Source organism: Ruditapes philippinarum, unplaced genomic scaffold (assembly GCF_026571515.1).
Source record: "Ruditapes philippinarum isolate M1 unplaced genomic scaffold, ASM2657151v2 ctg3322_1_1_1_1, whole genome shotgun sequence".
Lineage (NCBI taxonomy): Eukaryota > Metazoa > Mollusca > Bivalvia > Venerida > Veneridae > Ruditapes > Ruditapes philippinarum.
In genome coordinates this window covers 12834-34971 of record NW_026859142.1, presented here as the reverse complement: position 1 = coordinate 34971, position 22138 = coordinate 12834, and the positions used below count along the sequence as shown (strand labels likewise).

General features: G+C 32.6%; 1 protein-coding gene across 1 annotated transcript; it reads left to right on the top strand.

Annotated features, from left to right (window-relative positions):
- Positions 1–1544: 1544 nt before the first annotated feature.
- LOC132755386 (uncharacterized) lies at positions 1545–16499 on the top strand. Its single transcript, XM_060746257.1, has 5 exons — positions 1545–3379; positions 4624–4770; positions 11445–11560; positions 12149–12268; positions 13229–16499. The coding sequence occupies exons 1-5, from the start codon at positions 2015–2017 to the stop codon at positions 14187–14189; spliced, it is 2709 nt and encodes a 902-aa protein (XP_060602240.1). The 5' UTR covers positions 1545–2014; the 3' UTR covers positions 14190–16499.
- Positions 16500–22138: the final 5639 nt, after the last annotated feature.

The following is a 22138-nucleotide window of genomic DNA, read 5'->3' as shown; positions in this document are numbered from 1 at the left end:
GTATTAATGGGATAGGGTATCGCGCAGTTTCTAGCATAACAGACAGGATTATTTATTGTTCACAGACTGACCGCGTGCTTTAAATGTCGTCATTTCAGCGCGCCTTTAAAATGAATCGCTTTGGTGTGATGAAATCATTTTTTCGTTATGTATGAAGTTATAAATTCATACGCTACTATAAGGAAAAAGTGTAACACGACAAAAAGTCGTAATTTTATTTCATATAATTAATATCGGGTAACTATTTAGCGGAAACTCGGCAGAGCCTCGAGCTCGTTACTCCCGTAAACGGTTGCCTGCGAGCGGTAGACGATGTAAGGTGCTATAAGGCGTTTATCGATGTGCCGGCTTATCTTTGCATACATCGGTAGATGCTGAAGGAACAACATGTAGTAATCTATTTAACAGTTTTGTTATAATTTTTGGTTTACCATTTTGATAAAATAACAATCGTAATAATAAGTACGGTGGCATGCACTCACCACACCAAACACAAAAAATAAGTTGGCCTTATCTGTACAAATACCGTTGAAAAAGGCCATGACATATACATTTTGAATGAGAAATGAAAACGAAATTCAAGTATTCGCAACTGAAAAATAAGGATAGAAAATATAAAGGTTTGAAATGTTTTCAATAAAAACTATAATTTACATGAAATTTAAAATGAAAAAATAACAATAAAATTTTAAATGTATATCTTTTTTTTAATTATAAAATTATACTTTTTCCAATGAAATGTAAAACAATAGATTAAAGACATACCGCCTACAGTCTTTATCTGTTTTCTATTGTTTGTTTTGATTTGTAATTTGTTTGTTTGTTCTTTTATTGCGTGTGTTGGTTTTCTTAGCAATTCTATTGTGTTAGAAACCAACAAAAAACTTTCATATAATTACAAAGAGCATTAGAAAAATATAAATATTATACTTAATTAATCATGCTTACCTCTATCAGAGAAAGACACATTATTATCAAGTAGGGTTTAACATTAAAGGGCTGATCGGAAAAGAGGAATGGGATGCTCTGCATCACAGCCTAGGCCAGTCTCACGTTCTATTCCCGGAGGATTTGGCGACAATGGAAATCAAACAGTATTTCATAAAAATCATGATCTAAAAGATGAATCGATCACAGTCAGTAATCAGTCCGGATTTAAAAATAGACAAAAAGTATATCCAGTAAACAGGAACCATGTTGCAAAGGAAAAACAAACGTAAAAGACTTTTGAAGGAAAAGAAAGAGAAAAGGAAAGGAAAACAAAGAAAGATACAAACCAGTATGATGACAGGTCTAGAAAAAATCCATTAATTGAACAAATAGAGGGAATGAAAAGGCTTGAGAAAGAAGATATAAATGGAAAAATAAAAGATCCAATATCTAAAACACATAACTTGTCTGACAGTAAAGATGGTTGCAAAAAAAGCAAAAGAAGAAACAGGAAGGACAAAACGCACAATGATCAAATCGTAACTGCCCATGTAAAAAAACAAAACAATGAAGAAGTTTTAAAAGGAATGGAGTACCAAAATGGAGATTAATAATATCTGTCATATGTTGCGGTTCGGACCGGAATATCCGTCCCGAGGGACCCGCCCATTGGGCGGTAACGAGGCTTGCCGAGTTACCGCCCATGGGCGGGTTCCCGAGGGACGGATATTCCGATCCGAACCGCAATCATATGTCAGATATTTTTCTTGCATATTCTGCCATATTATTTCATATTTAAAATGGTTTACCTCAATGCGATATATGTTCATGAAAATTAAAGTCATTTCATCCATTACTATTTTCTTACAATAGCGTATGAACTTACAACTTAAATAACAACAGTGAAATGACGTCATCATAAGCACATATTTCCCTTCTAAAATGACGTCATTTTAACGCAATTCATCCATAAAGTGCGGTAAAATGACGTTGTTGTTTGGCACGCGACTCATCTGGAACCCCCCCCCCCCATGCGAGATGAAATTTCTGGCATGGGTAAAACTCACGGAAACGCCAGTCTGCTATGCAAGAAGAAAAAGTACAAAAGATCCGTACGTCAGAATATGGAAATGACGTAACAAGTGACCAAAACATAGGGAAAAGTTATGTTAACGGAAAACTGCCAGAAGTCAGAGCAAGTTTAAATGGTGATAGACATATACCGGAAAGCAGTAGATTTGAGGAAATGTTGAAAGGTTTAAACGACAAAGTCAAAAATAAAGAAATTAACAGCAATAACGACCTATTTAGAGAACAAAATGCTCAAAAAAGAAATATAGAAACATCTAGAGACCAGTATGACCAAAACAGCAAAATAGAAATTTCTAGAGATTTGTTGGACCAAAACATCGATGAAGACATGTCTAGAGCCCGGTTTGAACAAAACAGCGATAAAGAAATTAGAGACCAGTATGACCAAAACAGCAAAATAGAAATTTCTAGAGATTGGTTGGACCAAAACAAGGATGAAGAAAAGTATAAAGACCTGTATGACCAAAACAGCGGTGTAGAAATGTCTAGAGTCTGGAATGACCAAAAAAGGGATGAAGAAATATCCAAAGACCGGTTTGACCAATTTTGCAATGAAGAAATGTATAGAGATCGGCATGAGCAATACAGCAATGACAGAGTCTGGAATGACCAAATGAAGAATGAAAATATGTGTAATAACTATTTCGATCAAGAAGTGTCTAGATATGAGAACGAGCAATTAAAAGATGAAGAAATCTCTACAAACTGGTTTGTCCAAAATAGAAAAGAAATGATTTCTAAGGACCTGTTTGGCCAGTACATGAATAAAGAAATATCTAGAAACTGGCACGACCAGTACAATACTAAAGAAAAGTTTATGACAAGAGACCAGTTCGGCAAATACAGCAATGAAGGGATATCTCAAGCTCAGTACGACCAATACGATAATAAAGTAATGCCTACAGACCGGTACGACCAATACGGTAATAAAGTAATGCCTAAAGACCGGTACGACAAATACGGTAATAATGTAATACCTAAAGACCGGTACGACCAATACGGTAATAAAGTAATACCTAGATACCGGTACGACCAATACGGTAATAAAGTAATGCCTAGAGACCGGTACGACCAATACGCTAATAAAGTAATGCCTAGAGACCGGTACGACCAATGCATGAATAAAGAAATGTCTAAAAACCGTTACGGCCATTACAGCGATGAAGGAATGATTCAAGTAAGGTACGGTAAATACGACAATGAAGAAACTTCTACAGACGAATGCGAGCAATACAAAAATGACAGAACTTCTAGAGGTCATGGACAACAATATGACGATAGCAAACTGACACAAAATAGTTCAGACAAATTGGGGCCAAACAACTATGGAGGGAGAAAACATACACTTACTGAAACGGTAAGAACATTGGATATAACGAATGTTTTTTTGTTGTTTTTCTTATTAAGACTATTGGAAAAGATGCCTTTAAATATATGAATATTTTATGCTTTTCAGTGGATTACTGATTTATCCGTGCAAATTATATTTGATAATTTCACAGTGAAAATTATTAAAATATAATTTCACACTTTTCAAAGATGAGACTACTTTTTTCAGATATTCCCCATGCGGTACCTCAATTTTATTATTGTTGACAATTCTGACATTGTAAGGGCTGTTTAGAGAAAAGCAAAGCTGAAATTGGCAAAAAAACTGAAATTTCAAGAGTAATAAAAAGAAGAAAACTTACTTCAATTAATTCAAATTAACAATTACCAAATATCTTCTATAAATTTTTGTTTCATGTTTACAGTCTGAAAAATACAATTCCTTCCATATGCAGCTCTTGATGACATTTGGGCATATTTAAGTATCCATCGAGCAATAACTTCCTAAAAGCTTTAAAAGCAATGACAGACATCAGCCCGAAAAATAAGTCAATAACCCAGCGTTGCAGCCTTTCAAAAAGTCCATGTGTTCCAATTTCCTAGCCGCTTTTTGAATGTTTACACATCTGTCAACACTTATTAATTGTCTGTAACAATCCTTAAATAAGTTTTCTTTCTTCTTAAAAGATGTATGACTAACAAATCCAAATGATATCCCTTTGAATCAAACACAATTATTTTCCTCCCATGAAATACACAACTCTTAAAAATGGCGGCCGCTTACATTTCACAGATCCAAGTCTAATATAAATTCGCCGTAAGTAACGGAAATATGGATGGATGGTTTGACTTTTTCTCCTACTAGAATTGTTTGTTTTTATTATTAAAACAAGCGATCTTTCATATTATTTAAATAAAATGAATAATATCATCGCCATTTAACGTTGATTGTCGAACTTATTTTTTCAGGAAAGACCTCTTGTATTTTATAAGAAATTTGACTAATAGAGAGGCTTCTTATGGGGAAAACAGATTTAAATATTAAAGTTAATATCAAGGAAATTTTGTTTTAACTTGTTTTTAAGCATGAAATAAAAAGAAAATTCGTTTGTTGTGTAAGATGTAATTTTTTTCATCTCGTAAACTTTAAAAACAGTTTTCTCACTCGTGGCTACGCCACTCGTTTATGAATAGTTTCTTTTCCGTTAAATACAGCTGTGTATGCAGTTTTTAATACAAGAGTAAAAGTTTATAAATACTTTGAAAATATAGGTGCAAAATAATGATTGTAAGCTGCAAGCTGTTAATGTGCCTGAGAAAACAAAACATCTCAAAGACACAGATAACAGTTTCAACAAGAAACAAAGGAACCTGGCAGAGACATATGACTACCAGAAAATAGATCAACATGCTAGACAGGTTTGTTTTTTTTAAATGATATTATGTATACAAGTCAGTACTGGACAAAACGCGAAGAGAAACAACAGTAGCAAAGCAAAGTCACATATGAGGTGCTTTTGTTCTTTGTTACCTGTATATTTAGTTTTGTAGGCTCGGTTCGGATGAACCTACACATTGACGGCAATGGCAATATCACACGATTATTAAACTGAAATTAAAGTAAAGGCAAGTTTTAATAAGATTCATTTGTTTTTGGTAATTTCACCCAATCCACGTTTTAAGCTTTACGCTTCTGGGATAAATGCATAGGTATTGTTTATGCTTAACTTGTCCAATTGATAAAGTACATACAAATAAAACACAATTTCTTTTATGTTGTTCAATACGATAAGATGTGTCGCCTTACTGTCCAAAAAATCGTTTACCACTTTTTGGTAAATCGATAACAATTATTTTAAAGGTTGCCATATAATGGTCAAATTTACTTGATTGCTTCATGAACCAGTCATATAATATCTGATATTTTGCCATTCAAACTATATTTTACAAAATTTTAATGTAAAATGTCACGAAACAAAAAATATGTAGTATTGACCACCTCCAATTTCATAGAACTGAAAGTGTACTTCACATACGCTAGGAAACTTAACAAGTATACAAATGGGAGTTGTTCACAAAGTTTGTGCCAATATATCGAGTAAAAATCCACTTATATTAAGTAAATTTATAGATATAAAAGTAAACAGCACATTATTCATATACTTATCATTATTGTTATGGTTGTAGAAACGGAAAGTATAAAAATGTTTACAATTGTACAACAGTGGACATTTTTAAATTAATAATGAACGTCAACGTTTAACCGAAAAAGACTTCAATTTTCCTTCAATGTCAAATACATGCACTTACATTCGTTATACATGATTAAAGATTGCACGCTCTATTTATACGTATTTGCATGATCTATAACCACGTGGTAGAACTACTACATATTGTTCGAGGTAATTATGAATTATAGCTTGTGGTTCTACCAGGGTAATGTGTGTTACTTAGGAACCTGTTCGTGCCTGAAATATTGCACGTAGGGGTAACCTGCGGTCTTCCTACACCAGTAAATCTGTAAAGGTGCCACATAAACTTTTAATGAAATATATTGAAAGTCCCCTTTTTGCATACATTGTGTGCCAATTTATAAACACATGTATAACCAAATGTGACTGAATCACAACTATTAGCTGTAAACCTGGACTAACAAAAAGTCTAAAATTGAACTTAACGGATACAGTAATCCGATCCATTCATACAGACGCTTTCAGCATTGGAGGGCACGAAGATCTAGCGGGGGACTTATAATTTATATAAAGGATATTTGCCGTAAGGGGGTTAAAGTTGTTCAAAATGACATTGATTGCTTAATTTGGCTAAAACTGGATAAAACATTTTTTCAAATAGAAAAAGACATATATCTTGCAGTAACCTATATAGCACCAGAAAATTCTCCTATTCACAATACGTATGACGTTGATATTTTTAGAAAAATTGAAAATTATATAAATAGATATAACGATCGAATGATAGGAAACGATGATACATTTGATATTGACTCGGCGCTCCCTCGCACAACGTGTGACGTAACAGCGAATAGATTTGGAGAATTTTTAATTGATTTATGTAAATCAACCAACATACGTGTTGTTAACGGAAGACTTCATAACGATAACGGTATCGGTAAACGGACGTGTATGACACACAACGGAGAAAGTCTAGTCGACTATGTATTGACGGAGGAGGGTAATTTTAAGGACATAGTCAGTTTTAATGTTACAGATTTCAATACCTTTTCAAATCAAGCGCCAGTCTCGTTCTCTTTCGGTATAAATACTGAGCTATCAAATACATCTTCCAAAAAAAAAAACATACGTTTTACAAGTGGAATAATGAATATAGAGATGCTTTTGTAAATGACGTTAGACACGGCATTAGTGATTTAGAAAACAGTTTGTTAAATGATGTTTCTAATGGAGAAGTACCCGATATACTAGTAAATAAATTCACAGATTTTCTACATTTAAATGGAAAGAACTACTTTGAACGCTGCACTAAAAGTAAAACTGTGAATTTTACCGGTACAGACGAAAACAGGCAAAAGTGGTATAACGAAGTGTGCAAAGAAAAACATTAATTGTTTTAAAAGGCAATGTATGAATATAATATCAACCCAAATGATGAGAAAAGAATGAACGTTTATATCAAGAAAAAGGACTATAAATATTATTGTCGTAAATGTAAAAATAATTATAATAAAACATTTGCCCAATCTCTTAATACAATAAAACATAAATCACCACGTGAATTTTGGAAGACTTTTAAACAGAAATCGCCAGGAAATCGGATTGAAGAAATAACAGTTGACTCTTTTTATGAACATTTTAAAAATCTTTCTACAAATCATGATAAACGTGAAACTAATAATGATTGCGATGACTTTGTAAAAACTTTCTTAGAATCAGAAGGCAACAATGCTACATTTGAAGAACTTGATAAACCGATATCTGTGGAAGAGATTGTTCTAGCATCAAAAAGCTTAAGTAGTAATAAAGCTTGTTCTGCTGATAACATCTTATACGAGTACTTAACAACGAGTACTCATGTATAAATGATATTGTGAATCCTTAACAATTGCTTTTAATGATATTCTTAATAGTAGATCTTTCCCAAAATGTTGGTCATCCGGTATTATTATTCCTTTACATAATCAAAGCACAGAAGGCGCTTAATTTGTTTGGGTCTCAGAATGTAAGAAATGTACAGGTTGTGAGATTATATGTATAGTGCCACCAATGCTTTCCAGCGTTTTAATTGTAGTAAATTGGCTTTAAGACTAATTGCAACACTGATATTCAATCCAATGTTTATTTGACTTAAACAATTTGAAAAAAATTAGTTGCCTTTACTGGGATTTGAACTCCAGACCTCTCGCTTCCTATATAAGCGAGCGCGAAAACCCTTCAGCCACGGTGAATTTATATGTGAACGGCCTGAAGAAGCCATATTATTCTAAATCAGGGCTTGTAACGACTTTAACTGTTGTTTAACACAAATGTAAATAATCCTGGAGCTTACTATAAGCATGTATATTTATAAAGAATCAAAGGGCTGCAAGTTCTGTGGTATTTTCTGATCTTTGCAATCTAAATCGTACTGTATATCTGTATGTATTTACCTACAGGTGTAAGTTTATTTTTATGTATTATAATTCATTTTGCAAGGCACCAGAGTTTGATACATACGGAATTCTGCATAACTAGAGTTGCATCAAAATATCATTTATGTTCATTTTTTACGACAGCTACACTTTATCCTTGCATATCATGGCTACTTCCTTAACAAAGACACTTAAAAAAGAATTTAAAAAAAAAAGTTTGCTCGACTTGGATTTGAACTCCAGACCTCTCACTCACTAAGCGAGCGCGTTACCCCTGCACCGCGGAGAAGTTATACAAACAATGTCTGAATATTATTGGGTCATTCTTAATTTAGAACTGCCATTGCATTTCGGGTTTGTAATCCTTATTAATTTCGGATATTTTGTTCAGGATAAACCTGTTGTTTAAAATTGAAGTGAATAATTTAGCGAAAATCTTCTCGCCCAAACAGTCCGACATGTAGAATCTATATATTCCACTACTCGGTTTGTGTAGTATTCGGTAATCGACATCGCTAAAAATAGTATTTTCATTGATAAAATCATATTCATCCGCGTAATTTGTGATTATGCATTTATTGACAATTCTATAAGCCAACGCTATTTTTAAACTTTGAATGCGTTGTAATTTGTTGGATACTTGTAACAAAATAAAAATATTTCTTTCTTTTAAATCGCTAGTTTTAAGCTGTTTTGAGAACTACTTGTTGTTAGGCTTGTCGTAAACTTCTGTGTCAGAGATTGAATGTCCGCTTTGTATTTACTTATTTTCGATCAGAAAATACAATAAAACAATATTAGAAATCTTCGACCATTCGGGAACTATTTTGCTTGAAAATTAATGTGCCTGTCTTTGACCATCTTTACGCAGTGATCTCCCCTGCATTTTCGACGTTAGTGTACATATAAAGGGAAGTAACCGCCAGCCCGCATAGCTCAATCGGTTAGAGCGCTCGACATTGTGGGTTCGATTCCCGGGCTGGCCAACTAAAATTACTAATCAGTCTTTCGGATGAGACTTTAAATCGAGGTCCCGTGTATGGGTGCTTAAACACTTGGCACGCTAAAGAACCAGGAGAGGCTTCTGGAATTGGGGCATCTTTCTGTATCTGTAATTGCACTATCCTCCAAAAATCTAAAATGACTAATACTCTTCTGGGGGACTCGCCCATATGGGCAACCGGTGGCGAGTATAAATAAACGCAAATACACACACACACAAAAAAGTAGACTACTTTCGGCAATTGCAATTAACAGCATTAGACTCTGAAATTTCGCTACCTTTATTTGTTTGGTCTGACGACCCAAACAAATAAAAAGGGTGATTCAACAGACCCGATTAATTATAGGGGATTTACGATAACAAGTTGTTTTGCTAAGTTTTTCACAGTGATTATAAATAACAGGCTGAAGAAATGGTTTGTAGAAAATGACAAAATAACGGATGCCCAGTTTGGGTTTAAAGCAGATTATAGCACTGTAGATGTTATTTTTATATTACATTCTTTGATTGAAAAGTTTATAAATGATGAGAAGAAACTATTTTGCTGTTTCATTGACTTTAAAAAAACATACGATCTAATTGACAGGAACTGTCTATGGTATAAATTGATAAAATGTGGTATTGGTGGCAAATTGTTTTCTGTAATATATTCGATGTATGAAGATGTTAAATTGTGAGTGAAACATGTAAATACGTTGTCTGAATTTTTCAGTAGTGAAATGGGTCTCTTTCAAGGTGAGATAACTGCACCAATAATGTTCAGTCTCTTTTTGAATGATTTAGTAAATTTATTACAAGAAAATTTAGATGATGGTATAACATTAGATCAAATACCGATTTATTTGCTATTATTTGCAGATGACGCCGTTATCTGTTCTGAATCTGCTCAAATTTTACAAAATTTCTAAAATAGTTTAGAAAAATATTGTAACAAATAGCATCTTACTGTAAACGTAGATAAGGTTTAGAAAGGGTTGAGTTTTAAATAAAAGTTATAAGTGGATATATGGGGTTTAAATATAGAAATTGTAAAAACGTTTAATTATCTAGGTATTGTTTTGTCTAGCGGAAGTTCGTTCATACCAGCGACCAACACACTAAAAGGCAAAGTACTACAGGCTATGAGCTCATTATTTAATGCAACAAGAGCTAAGCAAGTTCCCATTGATATTATGTTCAACCTGTTTGATGCATATGTTCTACCAATTCTAAATTATAGTTGTAATGTATGGGGTAGCATACCATCGGAAAATTTGGAGATTGTACATAGGAAGTTCTGTAAATGGTTGCTTAATGTGAAAATGGCAACAAATACTCTTTCATTGTTTGCAGAAGTAGGCCGATTCCATTATATATTTCACGTCATGTAAGAATTGTTAAAAATTTTATAAAAATATATCAAAATAAAACAAGCAATTGTATATTAAATTATATTGTTAATTGTCAGAGATTGGAGATAGGGCCAAAGTCTAATACTGTAAATTGGTTGTCTAAAGTCAAAGCACTTTTGCAAAGTGCTGGATTTAATGATATGTGGATGCATCCAGAATCAGTTAAGCTAAATATATTTATACCAGTCCTACACGGTCGTTTAAAAGATATTTATATCACAAATTGGCATTCTAGTGTACATATTTGTTCTTCTTTGTATTCGTATAAACATATTAAAACCGATTTTAGCAGGTCTAAATACCTGGATATTGTTGACTCTATGAAATTAAGAAATATATTAGCTAAACTTAGATTATCATCTCACAATTTATTCATAGAAACAGGTAGACACAATATTATTGATAGAAATGACCGGAAATGTACTATTTGCAACAATAATGACATCGAAGATGAATATCACTTTGTATTGATTTGTACATTGTGTGATTCTCTTAGGAAACAGTATATATCCAACTATTTTTTAAGAAACCCTAGCATGTTTAAAATTTTAGAATTGCTGAATTCAGAAAGGAAGTCAGTGTTAACAAAATTAGCTATATATTGTAACAAAGCTTTTAAATTAAGATTTGATTCATTGAATGCCGGATAATGCTACATAAGACCACCTTGTTGTATTGTTTAAAGTTATATAAGGATTGTATAATATATTACATGTGTTGTATTACACTCTCACTAGTTTATTTCATTTATTGATATGCGTTTACCATTTTTCATATTCATGAATGTATATATTTGTTGTATATGAAGATGAGCTGTATATGCTTAATTCAAAATAAAATATTTGTTCTGTTCTGTTCTGTTCTGTAATATTTATGTTTTAGTTCACACTTGTTTGTGATAGTTTAATCTGTTGCTATTGCTTTTAGTGTAATTTTTCTCTCTTTTATTATTATTACTTTACTTATTGAGGTACCTAAATTATTATAATCCTTTTTAAAACAGAAAAATATATTTTTGAAAACACAATACCAAGAAGTTGTTTAAAGAATTCAGTTAACTTCTAACATACTTCATGATTATTTTCAACTACAGGCTCCAAGCCATTTGAACAATTCTGCAGAAGAACTCGTAGCATATCTGTCATCATTTTCAAACGATCCAAGAATGCTGGCACGAGGGTTTTTTGTCTGGATCACAGAAAACATAGAGTAAGCAATTGTGAAAATATTGGTAGTAGCATCTTCAACGTATTATTAACTATTCAATTGACAGACATGGCCCTGATAGAAGGTTCAAAAAATGTTTGTGTTTAAACTATTTACTATTTACTATTTTTTATTTTACAATAAAAGTATCATCTACACTAAGTTACGGAAGCGTCCTGGTGCCAATTCAACATGTTCTATAGAAATGATAATGAAGCCTAATTACGAGTTTTTAACTCCTGCGTAGATCTTATGTCCTATATCCTATGCAGGACTGTGCAACTCTTACGTAGGAGATCAAACAAAGCCTTTTGTTCATGCCGGATTTATTTGCATCTGCACATTGGTTCAATTGCTTCCCGGACGAGTAATAAGGAATAAGAATACTTGGTCTGCATGGGAAAAGTAAAACACACTGTCATTTTCAAAATCATGACCATGTCTGACATTTTAAGTACTCTATTTGTTTCATTATTTTAATTATAAACCTAATAACAACAAGTTATTAAACAATCTGTGAAATAGATTGGATACGTCGATAATGAATATAAAAATTCAAATAATATTTGAATATTTTTTTTTCATCTCTAGGTATGATGATGATGGTTACTTTGGCAGAGCGAGGTCAGCTTCAAATGATGCCGAATCAGTGATGAAGACCGGCAAAAGTGTGTGCGAAGGATATGCTAGAGTGTTTAATCTGTTATGCAGGTGAGACAATATCATGAAAAATATTATTCTAAAACTAATTGCAAAACAAAAAGTGAAATGCAATAAATAATAAGAAGTGAAAGATAATCAACAGGTAATGAAACTGCATGAAATACTATTTTGAAAAACGAAACTTTTTTTTAAAAAAATCAGTTTTCTTTTTCATTATCTAAGATTGTATTGGTCACATGGGTGTTTTGGAGAATACCTTAGGGAGAACCTTATATTGCTTGATGCATAAACAGTCATTTATAATAAAAAAACACCCTATTTATTGTAAATGAATGTATAGCTTCTAAATGATTCAAAAGCCCTTCATTTGTTGAAACTGATTAAATACCTGTAAAATTAACACTCTAGTGAAGGAGACCCATGTTTATTTCATGCTTTCCAGTGTTTTATTGTTATATATCAGATGATTATATTCTGATAAACCACTAGTGAAATTTACAAAATATAATTTTCACTGTAGCCGGACTATATCTGAATGCGGATGAAAAGAAAATCATAACTAAATGGAATAACACGCAGAAATAAATGCCGTCATACGTCAATTTTGCTTCTTTCGGAAAAGAAAGTCTATGTCATCATACATCATGTTAAAAATGTAACAAAATTGGAGAAATTTAGCAGAACTATATTTAAAAATTGATGATGTGACGTCATGATGTGATGACGTCACAAAGGAGAATGCGCAACGTTACGCGGCAAAATCAGTAAAAAATACTTAAAATCACTTAAAAATCATGAAATAAAAAGAAAATTTATTTGTTTTACATATAAGATTGAAATATATTTCATTCGTGAACACCAGCTATTATATTTTCACTCGTGGCTACGCCACTCGTGAAAATATTGCATCTGGTGTTCACTCAGTGAAATTATATTTCGATCTTACATGCAAAACAAACAAATATCCTCTATGTAAATATACATGTTATTAATTTCATCTTTTCAAAGCGAAGCCGGAATTCCTGTAAAGAAAGTATCTGGATTTTCGAAGGGTTATGGCTATTCACCTTCCAAACAATTCACTCTCTACACAAGGACAGATCATGCCTGGAATGCAGTCCAACTTGAGGGGAAATGGTATCTATTGGATAGTACATGGGGCGCTGGACATCATGATAGAAAGTCTAATATGTTCAAAAAGAAATTCGATGACTTCTACTTCCTGACAGACCCAAAGCAATTTGTTTCTGATCATTTTCCATACATGGATGATAACTTAAAAGAAAGTCAGAAATGGCAATTATTATCCAAACCGATAAGCCTGGAAGAGTTCAATATTAATGTCAAATATAGTCCTCAAGCATTCAAAATAGGAGTACGGGCGGTTAGTCACACTACCGCATATTTTGAAATGAAAAATGAATTACATATGGAATTCAAAAGTGATAAAAGGAAAGATATCACATTAAGTTCTGAGTTAGTGCTTGAAACAAGAAGGTGGTTAAAAGTACAAAGAAATGCAACATTTGACATCCAGGAAAATGGTGTCCACAAGATTTTAGTACATCCACGACAGCCAGGTGATTACCAGTTATCCATATTTGGTGAACTTACGTCTGATGATAAAAGTGATGGCATTCCTCAAATAATTAAATACAAGTTCAAGTGCATTGAAGTTGAGGACAAAAACCATGAATATCCAAAAACATATGAAGCGGCATCTGATGAGAAATGCATTCTACATGAGCCTCTGAAAGGAAACTTACCAGAAAACACTGAAATTCAGTTTCGTATCACAGCGCCTTATCTACAACATATCAGAGTAGAAGATACATACCTTGAAAAGCACGGAACCCTGTTCTCTGGAAGAGTGACTTCACCTCCAAAGGGGTATCGGTTTACCATGTATGGTAAAAAGGGAGAAAAATACGGCATTAGTGATGCTTTATACGCATTTCACATAACTTAAGTTGACCACATTGCCGATTCCAAATACCGATGCGAGACGGCTCCACGTTCTTATGTATATATGTATATAGACACTTAAATATTATAAACATTATTTTTTTAGCTTAAGAAACTTTATTTTCCTACATAAATATGATAATAAGATAATCTCATCTTCAGTTTCTAATTTTGTATTTTGTGTTTGTATGTGCATCAATGTGCAAGATTAGGTGGCAATGCATTTAAACTACATATGAGCCGCGTCACGACAAAACCAACATAGTGGATTTGCGATCAGCATGGATCCAGACAAGCCTGCGCCTCCGCGCAGTCTGATCAGGATCCATGCTGTTCGCTATCAGTTTCTCTACTTGTAATAGGGTTTGTAAGCGAACAGCATGGATCCTGATCAGACTGAGCTGATGCGCAGGCTGGTCTTGATCCATGCTGGTCGCAAACGCATTACGTTGGTTTTGTCATGGCGCGGCTCAATTATCTTTGAAGAATTTCTTAATGTTAGACAAGAGGCTGGGAACAATCAAAAAGGTTAATAACTATCAAATGATATAAATAATGTAAGTTGATTTATCTTTTAAGAAATAAATTGTTTTAATTTTTTAGGTAATTAATGCTTGACGGCGGTTTCAACGTCTAAAATTGTATAAAACTTGTTTGAAAAGTTAACACCGCTGTCCATGTCACACGAATACCGTAATTTCTTGCAGCCTTAGTAAATCACTTTAAGCTTAAAATCTTAGTGGTATTGTTTACATTTATTAATCTGTAAGTTGTCTGTCGAAAGCTACAATAGTAATATGTACGTGCAGATCCGTCAGCACATATAAGAAATGAAAAGGGAAAAAAAGAATTTAAGAATCCCTTTGCTACATAACTATAACAAAATGTGAATGTTGAAACAAACATGTTAGCCCCAATGTTCAAATCGTTGCCTGTCGGTATGGTTACATTTCATAAAGTAGATAAGCTGTAAAGGTGTCCTCGCATGAAGACCTTATTGCCAGGTAGTGCTGTGGTTGAGTTCAGGTCCACGATAGTGTAGGCGGAGAACACCAGTTCCATCCGATCTGAAAACTTTTCTTTAAATTACATTATAATTTATATTCAATTCATTTTGCATAATAAAACACTTGAATACTACCTAACTTTAAAGCTGCATGCCTCCAGATGAGTCAAAATATTTCAATAAAATCAAACTTATACTATGATTTTAGGAAACGTAAAATGATTCAAGATTCAAGTAATATTTTACATGTTATTTGCGGTTAATGACTGATTTTTTAGTATTTACAACTATCTTTCTACTGCGTAACTAACGCAATAAGGATTATTTATGCATATTTTGACCACTTTTTGGTATTTAACATGGCTTGTGAGTGCCATTGATAATGTGCAAATGGCTTCCATTTGGTTATTTCACAATATAATACATTCAAATACATTTTCAAAATTTTCATGAAAATTAGAATGAATCTGGAGGCGTGCTGCTTTAATTAAAGGAACATCTGCTATGTAAAGCTATTTTTGTTATCTCCCTTAATCTGCCATTCCTTGAGAGTATTAAAGTAGTCACCCTATCTTTTTTGTTATTGTTAAACATTAGACTTCTCCAGTTATACCTTGAAAATTATTCGTATGTTTACTGAAATACATGTAGTATATTCATTTTGTTTGATACGTTTTTCGCATCAGGATATTGTGATATGAATATGTTTAAAATATTGATTGTTATTATGACTATTGAGTAGTAATCGTCAATTCAATACTACACATGTATTTTTTTGTCCATTTGCCCTTTTATATCTATTTTTTTCTTCTTTTTTTTTCTCTTTAACATCAAACCTACCAATCTAAATTCATTTTTCACCATCACAATCGAATCACATTGGTCAAATACAGAGAATAAAACTATTTTTGAAAGTAAGATCAGCTTTCTCTCTTTGTTCATACGTTTTCGCAATACATGTATATATATCAACATATATAATAGTTTTGGCTCTCCACGTACTTGATAATTGAAAGTATTCAAATCTATCATTTTAATATCAAATCATTTATCATTATAGTTGTTCGCTAGCATGTTAAGTAACTGCTATTTGAGCCTCATTGTACTTTTAGTCATGTTTGTCACCTCATTGTGTCATGTTTGTACATGGAATGAGAGAAATAAATGTTTTTGACTTGACTTGACTCGAAAATATTTCATTATTTTCGGAAATTGCACATCTAAACGGCTCGAATGCCCCCTTTACTAATTACAAAAGACTCGTGCACTATTGCCGCCAAAAACATAACTTCCGATCACTTTATAAGGAAATACTAAGTTGCGGCCCGTAACTTAGTATTTCCTTATAAAGTGATCGGAAGTTTTTAATCAATGCAAACAGCACCTTTGGTTGGTTGTAAATCATTTATAGGTCGTTTTTACACGACTACAAATTCCTGTAAGGGAAGTAACAAAGTAAAAATTCTATTACTTCCCTTTGTAGCCCTAAAAACCAAATGAAATATTATAATTTAAAATTAAAAATATTTGTCAACAATATTTAACTATTTTTAGAAAAAGTAAGATTGTCCAACTCTTTTGTTATCTTTTATTTTACTAACTTTTACTATTATTTAAAATCTGAAGTAATCTACTTTTTGATTGTATGTTGGTTTATGAATCCCGATTGACAAATCGATGATCAAAACTTAACCAAAGTGTGACTATATAGCTCGACTATTAGTATTCTTTGAAGTTTTCTGCCTAGCAGAGAACAATAAAATACATAATCACTATACACTTGTCATGTGGACTGTGTCAAATTATCAATTTCCGTAAAAACACAATATTCGTACGCCAACTTCTTAAACACCATTCGTCTGATTTCGTTGTTATAATTTGTATATATACCATGAAGTTGTTTGAAATAAACTATGTTTAAAATAAAATAATCTAACTACAAGCATGAAGTATTAGTAACACTACAATCGACACCATTGCATATATATTATTTAAATGTAAATTCGCGCATGAAAAATATTATTTTATGATTCCCCGAGAAAATGATTTTTAAGTTTCTAGAACATGTCTTCCGATGTATACAATTGCTCAGAGGTAAGTATAAGTAAAAAGTTTAAAAAATAAAGAAACTGACATAACAAATGTAGATTTGTCAATTTTCATACTGAAAGTTGTTGCTTAATGAATCAAAACATCACATCCCATACAGCTAACTATGAGCAAATTATTTTGCTTGAGGAAATGTTTAAACATCTTTATTGGTGTGGCAGCAACAAGTAATATTTGACTACGGTGTTCTCTTCATTTAAGTTATGTAGAAGGAACGTCTCTAGAGATGCATTAATTTCAGTTATTTTACAATTATAATAAGAAAAAAGACATCATATATTAGCTATATTTTTCCACTTGTGAGAAAACAGCTTTAATTAACTAATTAACTAAATTAAATAAACATGAGTCACAATTGACAATTATACTTTGAAATTCATTTAAAATTATTCGATCATTAGTTAAAGAATTTAATTTAATATTTGTCTTAACTGTTCCGATTTAATTTTAGCTGCCCAAGCTAAATGTAGCGACGTTGATGAATTAAATAAATTAAAATGTATATAGAGGATATTCAAGTTTTGTCTATAAATACATGATTTATTTTCATCGAGTGGTATGAAAATAAATATTTCATGAGTGGCGGTAGCCACGAGTGAAATATGGTAATTTTCATGCCACAAGATGAAAATAAATCATGTATTAATAGAAAAAACTTGAATTTTCTGTTTATTATATACATTTTTGACATTAAAATTTGAAAGACTTTCCCTTAAATTTTGTGTACTGGCAGAATTTAAAAGAAAGTAGTCCGGCAAGACACCAGTGAAAATACGGAAAATATGTTTCACTGCAGTGAAAAATAAATTTTTACAGTAAAAATACGGAAAATGAAAATACGCATTTTATTTCATCAATATTTCTCAATATTTCATTTGTAAGTATATAATAAATACATGTATCAATGCTCGACAAGTCGAATTAAAGAGTTTCAAGAGTTTATTTCAAAGTACATTAAGTCATACACTATACAAAGGTTCTGGTTGCATGGATTTACAAATTTATTTAATTTGTAAATTTTATATTGCATTATTATGAATAATAGATGAATCAATAATCATATTTGAGATCAGATCAATGCAAGGTTGGTTGTAAATCATTTAGGTCTGTAAGGGAAGTAACAAAGGATTTATATACTCTATTACTTCCCTTTGTAGCCCTAAAAACCAAATGAAATATAATAATTTAAGATTTAAAATATTTTTTAACAATATTTTACTATTTTTTCAGAAAATTGTTATTGTCCAACTCTCTTGTTATCTTTTATTGTGCTAATTTTTAAAATCTAAAGTAATCCATTTTTTGATTGTACGTTGGTATATGAATCCCAATTGACAAATAAAAGTGCAAAAACTTTAACCAACGTGGGCTATATAATGCTCGACTATTCGAAAAAAATAGTATATTTTGAAGTTCTCTGCCTAGCAGAGAACATTACAATATAAATTCATAACAAGGTTAGCTTTTAAAAAAGCTAGTAGCGACTCGCTTCGTAATTTCTTTCCAGGGGTGTGTTTAAATGTAAAAATGACAGTTCTGTTTGCTGTAGAGACTTCAGCGAACATCAAAATAAAAGTAATGGAAGCCAGTTCTCTCAGTTTAACAAAGAGGAATATGAGTATATATGAAGATTCATGTAAACAGACAGAATGAAGTCACATTTACTATATGGCCTGTTGACCTTGACCAGAAAAAAAATAGATAAGTAGAATTCATAAAGATGTCTCTTTATACGAAGTTAAGTTGTAATATGTTATTTAGTTTTGGAATGAGTGACAGACACAGGTCCTAAAGTAAACACAAGTTGTTAATCAATTCAGCCAGAAAAGCCGGGATCCTATTTAAAAAAAATAGGAGCCCAGGAATTGGCCAGTTCAAGAATATTGTTTTCAGAAAAGCTGGGATCGTATCGTATTAAAACATATAGGGATCCCGGGATTTGACCAATTCAAGAATATAGTCTTTGATTTTTCCAATTAATTAGGCATATAATTATAAGTATTGTGATTTTGTTAATTAATAGCTCTAAATATATCTTTATCCTAAGTTAAATTAATTTAACTTTCATTACATAAAAAAAAAAACTTTAACGTTTAATGCCTTTCATTACGACAATAATCAACACAAATAAAGTTTATTAGTTTTTTTCCTCTATATCTTATACGATCCCGGATCCCGGGCGTCCCGGATCCCGGCTAGTAAATACATACACTAAATACCGGAAAGGATGAAATGACCGGAAAAAAGGAAAAAAGAAAAAATGCACAGAACCAGATGTCGTTTATGTTAATTTACCAAACGAAAACTTACTACAGAGAAAACAGGACTGGTGAAATCGCGAAATCAAGTCAGTGTAAATATGATTTATTGAAAAGAATCCATGAAAACAAACATTTTAATCATCATTATATCTTTGCGCTCAAAACAATACTTGCTGCTTTTTAAAAATGGCGTGAAAATTGAAGGTTTTTTGACGCTATGTAAAATCAAATTTGATTGGCTAAATAATTTTGGATCCTAGCCCTGATAGATAAATTTTGTAGAAAGCTGGAAGCCAAGCTTCGATTAAATTTTTGGATGGATTCGGAGTTTTAGGTTGTTTCTCAGTAAAATCCTAACGTAATACAACATCAACATACACAGAGTTATGTTGACAATTTACATTTCGAAACAAAAAATGGTGAATAACCAACACATGATAATGGGAAATGTTTGGATACAAATATAAATCTGCCTAAAATATAAAAAGCAGAATAGGCTGACCTACTTTTCTTTCTTATTAATTGAACGTTACTGGATATTTACAGAAATTTTCTTTAGTCACATGAGTTATTTATATAGGACAGCCATCTTCATGACTTGAACTCACACCAACATGGATCTTTCCCACAGACACTGACCAAAAGCATAACCACTTACATCACTGAGCCACGGAGCCAATAACAACATCTTGGCTAAATAATAATTCAAATTCAAAATAAATTGTCAAAGGGCTGCAAGCTCTGTTGTATTTTTTATCTTTGCAATCTAAATCGTACTGTATATCTGTATGTATTTTCCTGTATAAGTTTCATATACTATAATTCATCTTGCAGGACATGGAGATGCAGCGACTGCGTTTAGATTTTTTACTATAACAGTTTGAGTTTGATACATGCGGAATTTTGCATGACTAGAGTTGCATCATGAAATCATTTATGTTCATTTTTTATGACAGCCGCACTTTATCATTGCATATCGTTGCTACTTCCTTAAAAAAGACACTTCAAATTTTTTTTTCAAAAATTAAAAATAAAAAAATAATTGCCTCGACTGGGATTTGAACCCCAGAACTCTCACACCCTAAACGAGCGCGTTACCCCTATACCTCGGGAAGTTGCACCCTGAATAAAATCACCGTAGGGAGCGTTTTACAGTATCGCGCTTGAAATCAGGTTACAGTATAGAATTTTCAAGATGGAGGGTTATTTGTGGGGAAGACTGGTAGGTGATTTTTATTCTTGTCCATACTACAAGTAGTTTTGTTTCTAAGAGATGTTTTTTGTCAGGATCCGGTATCTTGTCATATATTTCTTCAGACCCTGCACCGCAGTATCATCTCTATATTGTATCAAAGATGTGTTGATTTGACAGATTGAAAATTCGAATCGAGAGACCAACGGATTTTTCTTCAATTTCGACATTATTGAAGACTGCCTACAAAAAGTAAACCTACGAAACGTTAGTCCTTTCTGTTAAGAAACGTTTATAAAAGTAAATGGCCAGTTGAATCTATTTTACTGCTCGTCAAATGCGTTTGAAAAAATAAACAATGTTACAGAATAGAGCGAGGTGAATTGTGCTGGGTTACAGCATAGACCAAGCGATTTCTATCTGATTTTATTATAGTTTATACCCAGATTTCGGTTAGACCTCGATATTTTCTTTATAAACCAGGTAAAATGTATGAATGATACATAGACTTTTAAATCTCGACCAACTGGTGAGCTTATTGGTCCTATGGCTTTTCGTCCGTCTGTCCTTCACATGTATGTCCAATACATCCAAACGGGACGCTGTCGAATTTTCGTCATGTCCCTAGCGAAGCACGCTAGGGCGCGTTGTCTTGCGGTGCATTATCGCGATGTCGCCCTGTCGCTTGGCTTATAGACAATCCTTGATTTGAACCGAGCGACAATGTGACATCGCGACAACACGCCACACGACAACGTGCCGCTTGGCGTACATTGTTAGCGACAGGACCACAAGACGATAGTTCGACAACGCGCCGTTTGGCGCTTTGTCCTGTTGTCGCTAGCACCAACACGCACAAAAGCGTTCCAAATCAGCCACCGTATAATGGCATTGACATTTTTTACTCAAAGTGTAAATATTCACAAAGAAGAAGTACTGCGAGTATCTTATATATCTGGGAGGAATGATTTGTTTTCCAGGTACAATTAATATACATTGTGTATTTTGTTACCACTTACTATTTTTGTAATGGTAATTTTTCATTGGGCAATGGGAGTTAGTTTTACTGTTCAACTGAACTTTGTGACAAAAAACAATGTATTGTTACAAAGGTAAACAGTATTGTTTTTACAGTAATATCTCAACAACAACAAAAAACAACAAGCTATAGAAACAGTATCCCAATTAAAGGCACATTATGCCTCATTTTTATTTCAGGTATTTTGTTACTGTACATCTTTCGCTGATTGAATAAGTATTTGTATGGAGGTCAAAATACTACTTTGTTTACATTTTGCTACCTTTATAACGCATTATTATATGATCTAAATATAGCTGCAATCTCATTGGTCCAAACAGTAGTCAACAGAACTTTTTATAAAATC

What these genes read in the sequence shown, in the direction of transcription:
- LOC132755386 (XM_060746257.1), top strand. Translation starts at nt 2,015, where the DNA reads ATGCAAGAAGAAAAAGTACAAAAGATCCGTACGTCAGAATATGGAAAT. An exon ending in TGGATCACAGAAAACATAGA is followed by an intron (nt 11,561 to 12,148) that starts GTAAGCAATTGT and finishes TTTCATCTCTAG; the next exon opens with GTATGATGATGATGGTTACT. An exon ending in GTGTTTAATCTGTTATGCAG is followed by an intron (nt 12,269 to 13,228) that starts GTGAGACAATAT and finishes ATCTTTTCAAAG; the next exon opens with CGAAGCCGGAATTCCTGTAA.